Below are 14,119 nucleotides of genomic sequence, written 5' to 3'. Positions count from 1 at the left end.
TATAATACCGTATTACATTTCCCAAAGTCTGTTTCTGAAAATCTCTCTAATCTTTGTATGAATGAACTCGAATGCTGTCCAGGGCCCACCCCCTCAACCATGGAAAACCCTCGTCGCATGTGGGTGCATGGCCAGAGGAACGTGTAGGAAAGCGTGGAGCCCGGACGGCTCCAGCGTGGCTGGGCTGCGGGAAGGGCAGAGCCGGGGGTCTGCAGGCAAGGAGAGGTGTTCCCTGGGGGCTGTTGGGAGAGGGAAGAAGGGAAGGGGGAGGGCAAATAAGTCCAGGCTGAGGGTTAGGATGAGGAGGTCAATGAGTGTCCTTTGCTGTAAGTGTGCAGCAGGGGTAAACTCAGATCACTCTGCTTAATGCAGCACCTCTCCCCCTTGCTTCAAACTTCCCACGCTCCATCAAGTGAAAACCTTGCAGAGCGCTGGCATCACTGACAAAGCAAGTGATGAACTTGATAAAGCTGCAGCCATGCCCGGGACTACAGGTCTCTACTGGATGCTCCTACTCCAGGGCCATGCCCACCCCGCTCCCTGCCGCTGGTGGCCATTTGCTGTGTAACCCTGATGTAGCGCCAGAGCAGGGGAAGGGCTGGGAGTTTTGAGAACTGACGTACAGAGACCCAGCTGGGATAGATGGGCAGAGTGAGCCATTGTAACGAGGACATCCATGCCTGGCACGCCGCTGCTGCTCCAGCACGATGCCTTACCTTGAGTGAGGGGCGAAGATGTAGATGGACCAGGAGTCCCTCTCTTTGCAGCAGGCGGGGAGACGTGCCCGTATCCACGCCTTCATGCGGTCCCTTTTGCTCTAGGAGGAAAACGTACAGCAGATTGGGAAGAAAACAGAACTCTTAAAACAATAAACCCCCAAAACTTCCAAGCAAAGGACTCAGGGCAATTTTTCACTGAACATATATCTCCAAGCGCTCAGCAATGCTGAAATAAAATTATCTCCCCCAAAAAAGACCCTGCGGGGCAGGGGAAGGAGCTCTGGCAGCCAGGCAAGGGCTATGCCATCCCTGTAAGCTCATAGGGTTTGGTCTTGCTTCTTTCTCCACAAATAACTGCATCTGGCACACAGTTAGCCAAGAGAATAAACATGATAAAGAAAATGCTTGCCCAGAGGACTGATGACCATCTCTGACCAGCCTCAGGCCCTCCAGATACTCATCAGATGCTTGCCTGAATCTTCTAAGGGTTTGGGGGGCATTTTGTTGTTTTGCTTTTTTTTAAAGAATATAAAATGCTCATGTCAGAGGTTATAAGGGGAGTGGAGGGAGGGATCCCTGCTGCTGGCTGGGCCAAGCCCTATGCCCATGCACCACTGGAAAGCTGAAGAAATCATTTGGAACCTGGGTTTTGGTCCCAGCAGAACGCAATGGCAAGCATCTGCCTCTCATTCAGCATGAACAGATTAGATGGGAGATTACAAAGCCAGAAGGGAACATCATGGCCAGTCTGACCTTCTGCATGAACATGGGCCATCCAGCTCTGCAAATTAATTCCTACTTGAAACCACAGCGCATCCTCAGCCACACATACTTATGTTTCAGACTGTCTGCAAGGTCCTTTAAGGCCAGGAGGGCAGATTCTAAAAGCCTTAGCCAACAGGTCAACAGATGATATGAAAAACTGGATGCTGAGGGGAAGCCTCATCCCAGCTGCAGCAGCCTCGGGATTAGGTTTGTCGCATTCTCATCCACAGGTCTCCAAGGGGAGGCCACGATCTTTAATCCAATTGACACTGCAGCGCCAGGGCCTTGCGCACGGACAACCAGTGTGTGCCATGGCACCGTGGTGCTTTGCATTTACAGATACATAAAACAGAATCCTTGTTCTTACATGACCCTTATTTCTCTGCTTAGAGAATTTCTCTGCTTATTTCTCACCTGGGCTTAGGCAGGAGGGGAACGTGGCAGCACGGGCTCTTTGAAACTTTCTCCTGCAGATGCTCAGAGCTGCGAGCACACCGAGAGGTGTGAAGCGCAGTGCCAGAATCGCTGCTTGCACCCCAGGAGTACCCAGACCCCAGGGCTGAGGCACTTTTAAATTATTTTGTCCTGGAAACAGGGAGGGGGGGGATTTGTTCGGAGCCAAACTGCTAGCAGTTGGAGGTACTCCGGACTGTAAAAATGGGATTTGTTAGGGTAATTGAGTGGAATGGAGGAAGTGCTTTCTTTTCCTATACGCACTCAGCCAGGGGTCTCATTAGCGATGGGTAATAGCTAGTGTAGTGTCCATTTTAATGAAAGCATGCGGTGACAACCTCAGCTCTTCAGAAAATGAAAACCACCTTGTAAAACTAACAAGAAAAGTTTGAAGAACCAAAAAAAAAAAAAAAGGTCGATCTTACCACCCCTCTCCTTCAGCCGGCCGTCCTTTCCTCCCTTTTCTACACAAACACAGACCACGCCATGGCACACCAGTAGGTTTTCCCCATGTCCTGGCTGTTCTGGCTGTTTTTACATCCCTTTTCCAACTCCAGGCAAGGAGTCAGAACTGCTCCCTTTTCTCTAAAATGTATTTAATAGAGCATGCATCCTTGGGGTTGTGTTATCCCTTCAAGCAGCCTAGTTAGTTTAATGACCCCTAGATCTAACAAAGGTAAATAAATGGATAAAAATCAGGTGTCTGCTCAAAGCTGCGGTGAGAACGACGATTGCTGCCCCAGTCGCTGGACACGGAGTAACAGCTGTGACTCGGTCCAGTTCATTTTGCGAGCTGAAGGTTTCCAGAAGTATCTATTATTCAAAGCAGTTCTGGTATTTATCATGGGGATTTGTAGTGAATGGTAATGCGTCAGCAGCACAGAATGCTTCTTTATATTCCTTTTGTCCAATTTTAATGCCAAAGATATTTTGGGGTTTGGCTAATTGTTGCAGCTTGCAGTTCATGGGCTAAATCAGATAACAAAGGCGAACAGTGAACCTCCATCATGCCTCTCTATTCAGCGTTAGAGTCTGGACGAGGACCAGGGCTCAGCGGGGCCGCTCAGCCAGGGCTGCAGCCCGGCTGCTCTGTCCGGGGTCAAGTACATCCACAGAAATCTAAAGTTTAAGGAATTACTTCAGCTTTCCACCAGTGGAACAGTGCAGTTCAGTTAATTTGAGCCAAATGGAAGATATTTGTGAAATAAAACCCGAGCATTTCCAGCCTAAAGTCCCATCATATGCTTTCTCCGCGAGGTCCAGACACGCATCAAGTGCTTACAATCAGGCTGATTGCTTGATTGCTGCTTAGGGCTGCATTATCTTCAAAGCTATATGTCAATTATGTGGTTTAAATCATATCTATTTGTTTATAAACCACACCTGGACAGGATGAATAAAGATGGGGTGGGGAGAAGAAAACTCCTCTTTAATTCAGTTGCCAGTGACTTCAACAAAATGTCCCTGGCTGAGACCCCCGCAGCCTGCCCACTGGTGTGCAGGCAGGGGCCAGGACAGGGGGTGATGCTGAGCGCCAACAGGCAGTGGTGCTGCCTTCACCTGGCAGTGTGCTAACAGGGCCCTCCCAGCCCACTGCAAGGAAAGCTACTGATAAATAGCTAGGGGGTTTTTTTGGACTTTCAGATATTAATGTACTTCTGAGGGCAGGATGAAAGGCAGTTGGCATTAAAAGATGACTGACGCACTCCTTGGAGTAAGGGAGAGGCTTAGATTTATAAAAGATTTATTATAAGGATGGGGGAACTGCTGAAAAATGCTCTACGAGCAGCCACGGACCTCCAGGCAAGCTGGAAGCTGCACAGAGGCACTTGGGACCTGATTATTTAATTCTAACCGTGCAGCAGGGGCAGGCTGAGAGGGTTGGGGAGCAGCTGGCCTGCCCGTTGCAGAAAAAAAGTGCAACAGGCAAAGGGGAAAGGAGCTGCAATTGCCCGTTGCAGAAAAAAAGTGCAATAAGCAAAGGGGAAAGGAGCTGCAATTGCAACATGCAACGAGGTTTTTGGGAGGAGGGGACACGTTTGGTTGCAGATTCAATATTTCCCTCACTTTCTGCTCTAAGCACTCAGCAGTTTCGGTAGGGAAGAACCCAAGAGCAGCCAAAAGCCAGCAGATGTGAACAACAAAGACCTCGCAGCAGATCCCCCATCCCGGTCACAGCCACCCGAACCCAACCAGGCAGCAGATCGCTCTCTCCGCAAAGCTCCTCCTCGTCTGCATTCACGCAATGAAGAACAGACTTCTGTCCCCTGGTTTTATACTGCTGGGGAGAACAGCTATCAGGGGCCTGATTCTGGCCCCTCGGAGGGATATAAATTAAGAATAAACTCATTGAAGGCAGCAGAGCGGCACCAATATAATGGGAGCCTGGGAGATCCAAACGAAGCCTTTGCGCTTCCTTTTATTTCTGCGCAGAGGCAATCAAAACCAGCCAGCAAGGAGAGATGTGAAGCTTTGCTGCAGAAGGGCATATTTAGGATTACTTTGATCTGACTAGCAGTTGAGTTCTGTTCTTCTTTTGTTGGTGGGGGAGTTCTGAATTATTTTTTTTTTTCATTTTAAAAATAATTAATTTTTTTCCTGACTTTGTCAAGGCTAATTTAGGGGCAAAACATCCCCCCAGATGTCGGGGCGCGGGTGGGGGGGAGGGAATCACAAGCTCTGCAACCTGGGGGCTCATTTCGCTAATCTAAGCAATATTTTCCCATCCATCTGGTTTACTGATTTGAAGTGAAGACATATTTTGGAGCATGAGGAAAGGCACCAGCCAGCTGTGGCTATAATGGGCTGGGGCACAATTTATTTATCCTATTTTGCTTATTGTTTCCCTAGGCATTTGCTTTTGACCACTCCACGGGAAAGGATTGAAGGACCTTTGGTCTAACCCTATGTGGCCAGACCTCAGTACACAGAAGACTACATTTGGTTTACACTCAAAGCAGCTGCCATAATAAAAATTAAAAACATGCATTTTATTCAGCAACCTATCACCAGCACTGTCTGGGGCTGTGGGCCTGGATGGGACAGGAGAGGAGGGACATGTCCCATTACACAATGCCCAGTACAAGGGGTGCTACTGGCTTCTAATCTTGCAGAGGGAAAGGAAGGGATCTGCGGGATGTTTGGACCAGGTGAGCTGGAAAAAGCAGCAGATATTGGAGCATGAAAAAAAATCCCTAGCTAGCGATAAAGAGCATGGTCGCTTGATCACTTTTAATAGTGCTTTTCCCCAAAATAATTACTGCTTCTTTTCTTAAAAATTCAATTTATTTTATGGAGGTTAAAAAACAGGTTAAAACAATCAGTAAAAATCCCAGGCTGAGGATCCATGCTGGAGATGTAATGGGATAATGGCTTTTTTTAAAGGCAATTCACGGCTGAGTGACTCCATTCTTCCAGCACTAACTCCTTCTCCTCCTGTTCCTTCTCTGGAGTCACCACTGCCTTTCGCATCCCTTCACATGCTCCAAATTCCATTTTCATTCAACAAACTCAGTGAAATACAGTAAAATCATGTCCTGATCATCTCCTGTTCTCAGCACCACCCTGGTTAATGGCACATGGTTCTACCCAAAACCCATCCGCTTCACCAACAGAAACAGAGTCACCCCCTGGGGATGACATATCAGACCGTCACATTTTTAAGCCCGAGAACAAGTTAAAGTGGAAAAAAAAGAGGTAACCTGGGAAGAGCAGGAGACACCCCAGAACTGTCCTGGAGACATCCCAACGCACACATGACAGCCAGGGCTGTGCGCATCCTGCTGCCCAGCTCAAGCCCCTCTCTGCCAGCCAAGCAAAAAACCATGGAAAAGCAGCCAGATTCCTTTTATTCCCTTAGGATACAAACATCCAAGTCGAAACCTTGTGCTTGCAGCCCTTTTAGCTAATATTTCCTAAATGGCACTTTTAAGGCCCATGAAAGAGAGATGCTTATTGGTCTAATGCCTCTTCATATGGAAATTAATGCAAAGCCTTTGAATTGCCACCGTCCCTAGGGACTAAGGCTGCCGTGGGAATGAGGGGCCAGACCCTGCCCTTGTGATGCCTGTTGATGTCAACAGAAATTGTCTGTTGCTGTGCAAGGGGGCAGAAAGCTGAATAATGGTTGGACAGCGGGGAAAGTTACTTACGGTGTTTCTTTTTTTAAAGAAAAAAAAGAGAAAAAGAAAACAACTTATTTCCAAGAGATAGCCTTCGCTCTGCACCTTCTAGTGAAACCTGGGGAGTTTTGCCTTGCTGCCTCCATCACAAGCCATCTGCTGCTGCACTGAAATACTGAATATGACGCCAACCCCATTTCTGGTGGCATCCACAGCCCAGAGACCTCCTGGGGCCCTTCTGGATGACTCTCATTTGGGTCTGGTGGTGACGGCAAGACCCAGTTCCTGCAACAGGCCGTTGCTTTGCACCTGCTTGTGGGCTCCTGAGACAGTATAAGCATCACCTTGACAAGGAAAAAAGCCCAAAATGAGTGCTTGGCATTTCCTTACCATGTTGCCTTCATCATCGCAGTCATCACAGTCCTGTCGGGGTTCATCCAGGTGGAGCTGGTGCAGCAGCAGACCCGGAGAGGTCTTCCCGTTGCAGTCCTGGTGCTCGGAGGTGGAGGTTCGGCTGCTGTGTATGCTGCTGGTCCGGTACAGGGAAGGCACCTGCAGAGTATCCTGGAGGTCAAAGGAACCTTTTGTTTCCAGCGACTCCATGCGATGAGGCAAAGAGCCATTGAAGCTGCCAGCCCGACTGGAGCGCTCCTCATCTGAGCTCTCCCCTTCCTCTGAGCTCTCCTTCCCCTCCCCGGAGAGAAGGGACCTGCGCTCGCCGCTCTGCCCCCGCCGCTTGAGGCTGGGGGCCCGGCCAATGCTGTTCCAGCTGGAGCGGCGGCTGTTCCAGCTGCTGCTGGCACGCCAGGGGCTGTGCGGGGAGCTGCGGGCGCTGGGCTGCAGGAAGGACAAGGAGAGCATCAGCCCCGTGCCACCCACCCCGCGCTGGGCTGCTGCTGCACCAGCGGGGGCGGCTGGCTGGCTGTACAGCCCCGCAAGCCCAAGGGACGTGCTGAGCATCCGCAGGAGGAGGTGACGTGAGTACCGGGGACTTGAGCTCGTAGGCGGTGGGGTCCATGGAGATGCCGCTGGCCCGGCGGGACTCATAGCCCTGTGCCACGTCTCCAAACATGGCACTCTTGGGCATGGGCATCGGCGTGGCTGCGGTGTGTATGATGAGCGGCGGAGTCAGGCTCTTCTTCAGCTCCGGGTGGTCACTCAGGGCCATCACTGGAAGACACAAGTAGGTTTTAGGTGTCATACCTCTCGGGGCACATCTACAACCTGCTCTCGGGCAGGCAAAGCAGCTGTGCAGGGACAGCTCTCCTCCAAGCATCAGGAGGATGGGGGCAAATAGCCCTTCTGGAGAGCTGAGTGCCTGTCCTTCAGCCTGGCAGTGGAGCATGGGGATGTAAATCTGGAACGGGATCGGGTGCCAATGGGAGAGGAGAGAAGATGCAGACTGTCACCCACTTGCCCTCAACCAACACCTGCCAGCTCCAGCCCTGGCACCCTCTCTGCCCATGCCTGCTCCCCCCATCCTCCTTCCCCATGGCTCCTCTACTTGTGCCCCTGCAGAGATACCCTGAAAGCACAGCCTGGGCTTTCAGCCAGGTCTGCATCCCAGATCCCACCCCACAAGCCTGCTGCAATGTCAAGCATTCCACTGTTTGGACTACACCATTCTCCCAGGGAGGACTCTGCCCTTTGGGACACACTGTTGTCACAGCAAGGTGAGGTTTCTGCGGAAGGACCCCTACTCCTGGCTTTGTTACTCACAGGCTGGATTCGACAAGGTTTTCTTAAGTCCTCCTTCCTCTTCCAGGCAGCGGGGGAAGAGATCCCCCTCGGAATCAGACTTGGAAGCATCACCCTGGAGCAAAACAGAGGGCTTCAGCAAGGAGGGCGATGGGCCACGGTGCACGGATACCCCTCTGAAAAAACGGATTCCCGTCTCCAACACCACACCTATGGATCCACCGAATTTTGTACCACAATGCAACATCACCTTTCACAAAATGACGCATGCACATATTTATACCACAGACTAATTAACCTCCTACCAGGAAGACAGACTGCCTCTGGCTCCAAACATGGTCCCAGAAAAGGATCGGAAAAAAACCCCAAACCATTGCTTAATTTTTGCTGCTGGAATTGCATACTGGGCAGATATTAAGGAAGGACAGATGTCTGATGAGCAATTTTGGGACTACTCATCTCTCAATTTATACACCATGGCTTAAAACTCCCTGTGTGGCTCTCTCTAGCGATGCTTCGATGAAGCAATCCAGGGTTCAGAAGGGGCACAAGGGACCCTGAATTTCCAATGCAACTAATGGGCACGTGTCGATGGACACCCCACCAGCGCAGAGAGGATCCAGGTGGCAGAACCTGGCGACATCTGCCCTGGGTGGCCGTTCCCCTCCCAGCTGCAATGCAACAGAAGCAGAACCTTTGCAGATTTATGCTGTATCGTTTGGGGGGTTAAATTCCACCATATCATTTCGAAGGGCAGGGGTTAAGCAAGAGCTGCCCACTCTGACACGTGCCCATCCTTGGGAGGGGAGAGAAGAGGTTTACCATTGCTCGCAGCGTGGTGCCCAGGCTCTGGCTCGGTCTTGCGGCACGGACCCAGTTAGGGACATCCCTGGGCGCCCCACTGATTCTGTCCATTGGCACTGCAGAAAGGCGCTTAGGGTGTGGTATAGTCAGGGTACACCCGACAGGCAGTGGTGCTCGCCAGAACAATACCCATCCAAAAGAGGAGGATTCACGGCTGAAACCACTGCTCTGGCAAAGGGCACCAAGCCCAGTCACGATGAAGGAGAGAGGTGGGAAGGGAGGGAGGGTGCTGGGATGAGGGAAGCCAAGCAGACACTCACTTCAGCTGGGAGACACCAGGAGCCCCAGAAAACCCCACCGAGGCTAAGCTGCACCCCCAGGAGCCCTGGCCAGCCGTGCGGAGGTTTGGTGCTTGGGTACCTGTTGGTTGTAAAAGCCCAGAGGTGCCCCAGTGTGGGACAGGAAGAAAAGATGGCATCCAACACGAAGTCCTGTGCCCTGTGCCTCTCTATTAAGCAAAACCCCAGAGGGACAAGCCCCAATACTCCCCTGTGCGGTCACTAAATAGTTAAAGGGACTTTTTTCTAGGCAGACAGGACACTCTCAGACAAATGTTTTTAAGGCAAAAGAGAGTGTGATGTGAAGTGTTGGCTCAAAACTTCCCCTCCTGAGGATCCAGGACTTCTGTGCTATTCAGGGAAGCTCATCCTGCAAGACGCAGACTGGGAAGGTCAGGAATGCACCTTGCAAGGGGGAGCAGTAAAATCAGGCTGGCCTGAACTTTGCTGGAGTCAAAACTGTGTCTCTGTACAAAGAGGGGCTCCAGCTGGCTCCAGGTATGCTCCCCACAGAGGCTCCCGGCTCAGCCCATCCTGCCAGGAATTACTCATTCTCCCTAATGCGTTATTAAAAAGGAATAAGTAACAGGAAGAATTTTATGTGATTTGTATTCCTGGAGTGCTCTTTAACAGACCAAAGGAAAGTTTTAGGGTGCACGATGAGACGTGGGCCAAGATGGACAAGCAGAGCTACACGGGGACTTCCCACCCCCTTCCCCAGCACCAAACCCCACGTCTGGAGGGCAGAAAGCATCCCCTCCGAAACACCACGTGCCAGACTCAGTATGATGCAGACAAGCATCTCGCAGCCAGGGCTGCTGCCCATTACCTGTTCTTGCACTCCCAGTTTGCCTTTCTGGATGGAAAAGGGGTTATGAGAGAAGAGGGAGTTAAAATCCTTTCGGGAAATGAGGGTATGTCAAGATGGACCAGGTGGTACGACAGCTAAACCAGCCTGTACCAAAGGGGACTGACACACTGGGATACAATGGGAAAGGGCTTTTGTGCTGAGGGAAAAAACAGACTTCTTGGAAAGGAGAGAAAGGGAAGGGAGTGGTAAAGAGAAAGATGAGGTTGGCAGAAGAGTAAGGTTTGGGGTGTGCTGCACTTCAGAGATCCACGGCTTCCTCAGACCCGAACGGGACCATTTCACATCCTGTCCCACGCTGTAATGCAGCATCTCGCCAGCAATCCCAGCATCCCGGCCAGCCTTTCTGGGACACGCCACAGCGCAGCTGCCACTGTCCTACCCTGTCCTGCTGAGCACAGGGCTCCCACACACACGTGTCCACAAACAGGCTTGATTCCAGGTCCCTTCACTCGCGAGCACCCTCCTCTGCCTGCATGATGGAGGGAGTGCTTGACAGGCACATTCAGCACTCAGCATCACCGTCCACATCCCTAGGGATGTGTCTGGGATGTGACTGTGCTGTGGAGGAGCTGTGACAGCCCCACAGGAAGCCTTCCCTGGGGCAGGCATCCAGAAAGAGGTCAACAAGAGCTGGGGCTGAAGCCACATCAGCTGCCCTGAAGCACCCACCTTAATTTACCTGGCTCCCCCAGAGAAGGAAGGGACTTAAAATCAGGGCTGACTTGACAACGAGGACAACAAAAAGGAAAAAAAAAAAAAAACCATAAACTAAAACCACCCCCAGAACACCCAAACAACCCCCAAAAGAATGACAGTTACTACAATGAGAACAGCACCATGGCGTGTGACCAGGCACCACGAGAGAGACAACCACGGCGGGCGGTGGGATGTGCTGTGTACGTACCCCCGACGAGTCGACAGGCAGCTGAATACAGCTTAACTGCCCACTCGCATCTTCTCGCTTGGAGATCTCCTGAAGGAGAAACGGGGGGAGGGAGGGGGGAGGAAGGGGAAGGGGGGGTTCAATTGTCACAGTTTCAACAGCAGGTTGGAACGGGGAATCAAAAAACAACACGAGAAAAAGGCAGGGAAGGAAGGGGAAGGGGGAGAAGGGCAGCACACGGCCGCGATGGAGAGCTGGGCTGGGGCACCGTCCCCGCTCAGCACAGGGAAGGGCTGGAAGAGCTCAGATGGAGCAAAGCCCTGCGAAGGGACCAGCCTTACCTTTAAGTGTTTCGAACAGAGCTTGCTTCAGCTCCTAAGTGGTAATTGTGCTAATGAAACACCAGCTAATTATCGAAAACATGACTTTTTTTTTTTTTTTTTTGCAGCTGCATAATAGGATCTTTATTTATTATGCCTTCATTAAGCAGCAATGGAGGCTTTTAATGAATGTTTGATTAACACAATATCAGTCCTCTTACAGCCAGGTAAAATACCTAATTTAAGAAAAGCCACCAGAATGTGCCGTGAGTTCAGATCCCTCCTCATCCCTGTTAGCAGAGACACCCGTTTAAGTCAACGGGATGCCCAAACACAGCAGGGCTCTGGGCAAGGGGCACAGCACATGCCCCAGCATCTCTGCACAGCACGAGAAGCCAGTCTCCCCCTACCCACTTGGAAAGCACACATCATTTTTCACCTCCTTGTGCTTCCCCTTCCTCAAGGGTGGCTCTCCCAACACTCCTTTGCATGTTTTGGCAGCGCGGCTGAGCCGGGTCCCATCCCATGGGGCTGTGGGAAGTTACGTGCTGCGGCAGGAGGGCACACGTTATCCCACCAGCTCAATTTCTTGCCTACAGGGCAATGGCTCTTTCCACCAGTTGCCATGTGCGATGCAAAACTCATCCCACTCCAGGCTCAGATGAAGAGTTTAGGGAAGACCCATCAGCTTTAGGATGTCTGGACAACAGTACCTTGCTAGTGATGTGATGGACACAAAGTCTTCAGTTGTAACAAAGACTGACAAGGAAAAGCTCTCAAAAGAGAAAACATGGAAACCCTTTTCCTTCACAAGGAAAATCCCATTGAAACCAGGAATGCAAAAGCTAAGGGAGGCAAGAAAAACACCATCCAAGATCCCTGCTGTAGGAGAAGGGAGGGTTCCCTCTGGCTGAAGCCTTGAAGAAATCAAAGCTGTATTTCTCCAGAGATGCTACATCCAGAGAGCAGGTAATGTCCCACAGAGGAAAGGATGGAGGGGCTGAAGGGCCTGGCGTGCCAGGGAGGGAGGGACAGGGATACAAAGGAGGGGAAGGAACAAATCCATGAGCAAGGACAGCCAGGGACAAGGGTACATGAAACCAGGAGGATTACCAATGGAAGAATACACTTTGGAGATAATATTATTAGGAAGTGCCTCGGGAGAGGAGCTTTATGCCTGACAAAGAGGAGTCATTGCTTGCTTCAGAGAGAAGTCCCCAGGGCAGGGACCTCAGAGGTCAGGCAGCAATTTTAAATTAGCAGCTCGATCAAACGGAGTCCCCCGCTCACCTTCCCCGCACCAGCTCCAGGCTCGAGTTAAACCAGAGAACACGCGGTCAAAAATAACCATGTTGCATAAAGTCATGCATGCGCCTCTTGCAAGAGAAGCGGGTTACCAAATAAAAAGAAAGAAGAGAAAAGGAAAAAAAAAAAAAAGCTCAACCCTGCAAAATATATTGCTCCATATTTAAAGTTTGGAACAGGTCCTTTTTGTTTCTCAACTGCTTATATACATCTGCTGCCTAGCAACTGGGGCTGCAAAGCCATGCACTAAAATTAACGAGGTGCTTGCAGATTGAGGAAAGGCACTCAAGGACCAGGGAGATAAAGGCTGCAGCCCCAGGATTGTGTTTCAGCCCAGAAATCTGAAGGAGAATGGAAAAAATAATAATAAGAATTAAAAAAAAAAACAAACTCAGAAGAGGGGTCAAGTGCAATCACAGGAGGGAGACTCTGGGGTTTGTTTACAGCGAGAGATGATCTCTCTATTAATTCTGCTTAGGAGAGGATCCTTCTCGTGCTGGCTAGCAAAAACCAGATCTGTTTGCAGAGCTATACACCAGCAAAGCTGAATAAACATTAACCAGCAACGCTAGACCTGGCTCCCAACCTCCAGCAGACATTTGCTCCCTGTCTGCTGCAAGAAACTTGGGTTGAGCTGCGGGATCTCTCGATCCTGTTGTAATCTACTGGAAGACCATGGACAACTCAGAGTAACAAGGACGTGGAAGGAAGATGCCATCATCAGAGCCTGAGATATAAAACAGCACTGTAATCAGAGTCACAAATTACAGAAATGTGATGCAAATTCAGTGGGATTGCCGTGGCTGGGCAGAACTGGCCCAGGAGGGTCGGATCTTTGGAGGCGGCGCTGGATCCTGGTCCCTGGCCTCACCTCTCAAAGCATCACTGGCTTCAGGCTATCTCAGTGCTTTCCTGAATCAGAAGTTACTCCCTGATTTACACCGCACTTAAAGCACGTTTGCAGCTTACACCGAAGTCCTGGAGCTGGCTTGGACCAGCCCGGCGCTGCCCCAGCAGAAGAGAAGCAAGGACAGGCAATGGGACAGCCCTGCTACAAAACCAACCAAAAGCAAACCTGGGGGGTGCTGCAGGGGCTTCCCCTGACTCCAGGGAAGATGCACCCTCAAGGACGTGATGATGGAATAAGATCGCAGCGCATTAAGCCAGGGCAGGAATTTACAGGGAGTTACACCAAGGTACCAGCTGGCCGCAAAGCGAGCGCAGATAAATCGCTGCCCAGGGAAAGAGGCGTGCAGCAGCTGGGTGTGCGGGAGCATGCCAGCAGGCATGCACGGGGATGCTCTAGCATGAAAATCCAGGCTGAGCCAAGGACCAGAGGTGTCAGCCTCCCTCAAGGACCAGGAGTTGGAGAAGGGGCTGCACGGAAAGGCTGCATCCTTTTCTCTAGGTAGTGGGTACAGCAGGTGAGCGCTCACTTCCATCAGCTTTCAGAGAACCGACTTGCTAAACTGGACAGAAAAAGGGTTGGGTTTGAAGCTGTCATCACAAGGAGCTTTTTGCCTCTTCTCGCTCAGGCAAAGGAACATTGTACTATTTGGGACAACCTGGCAGTGACCTTCCCTTCGGCTGAATGGGGCAGGAGGGGGGTAGGATTTACAGACAGAAACAGCTACAATAGCAATTAAAAAAGAAAAGCACCAACATGGAGAGAGACGATACATAAAAATAGAAAAAAAAAAATTCTTTTTGCTATCTCTTGGTACAACTCCACTAATTTAACTCTAAACTGTGCTTCAAAAAGAATAATAAAACCAGTTTTGTGCACAGCTGTTCATAGGGTGGTAGGATATTATGATACCCAAGCAACAAATTGTAACTAAT

General features: G+C 50.7%; 1 protein-coding gene across 17 annotated transcripts in view; it reads right to left on the bottom strand.

Moving 5' to 3' along the window:
- Window positions 1–14,119, bottom strand: part of CACNA1G (calcium voltage-gated channel subunit alpha1 G) — a 153,497-nt gene that overhangs the window by 53,674 nt on the left and 85,704 nt on the right. For 15 of the 17 annotated variants that reach the window (XR_008734897.1, XR_008734901.1, XR_008734902.1 and 12 more), the window contains exons 15-18: window positions 7,778–7,871; window positions 7,044–7,228; window positions 6,449–6,895; window positions 717–817 (exon numbers count right to left, since the gene is read on the bottom strand). Coding sequence is in view for 13 of the 17 variants with exons in the window: in XM_055725457.1 (XP_055581432.1) it covers window positions 717–817; window positions 6,449–6,895; window positions 7,044–7,228; window positions 7,778–7,871 (827 nt within the window). In the remaining 4 variants the exon portion in view is untranslated. Of the gene's footprint in view, window positions 1–716; window positions 818–6,448; window positions 6,896–7,043; window positions 7,229–7,777; window positions 7,872–10,673; window positions 10,743–14,119 lie in introns of all 17 variants that reach the window. The other 2 variants (XM_055725553.1, XM_055725545.1) reach the window with 1 other exon arrangement.

Source organism: Falco cherrug, chromosome 1 (assembly GCF_023634085.1).
Source record: "Falco cherrug isolate bFalChe1 chromosome 1, bFalChe1.pri, whole genome shotgun sequence".
Classification (NCBI taxonomy): domain Eukaryota; kingdom Metazoa; phylum Chordata; class Aves; order Falconiformes; family Falconidae; genus Falco; species Falco cherrug.
This window is presented reverse-complemented; position numbering and strand designations above follow the sequence as displayed.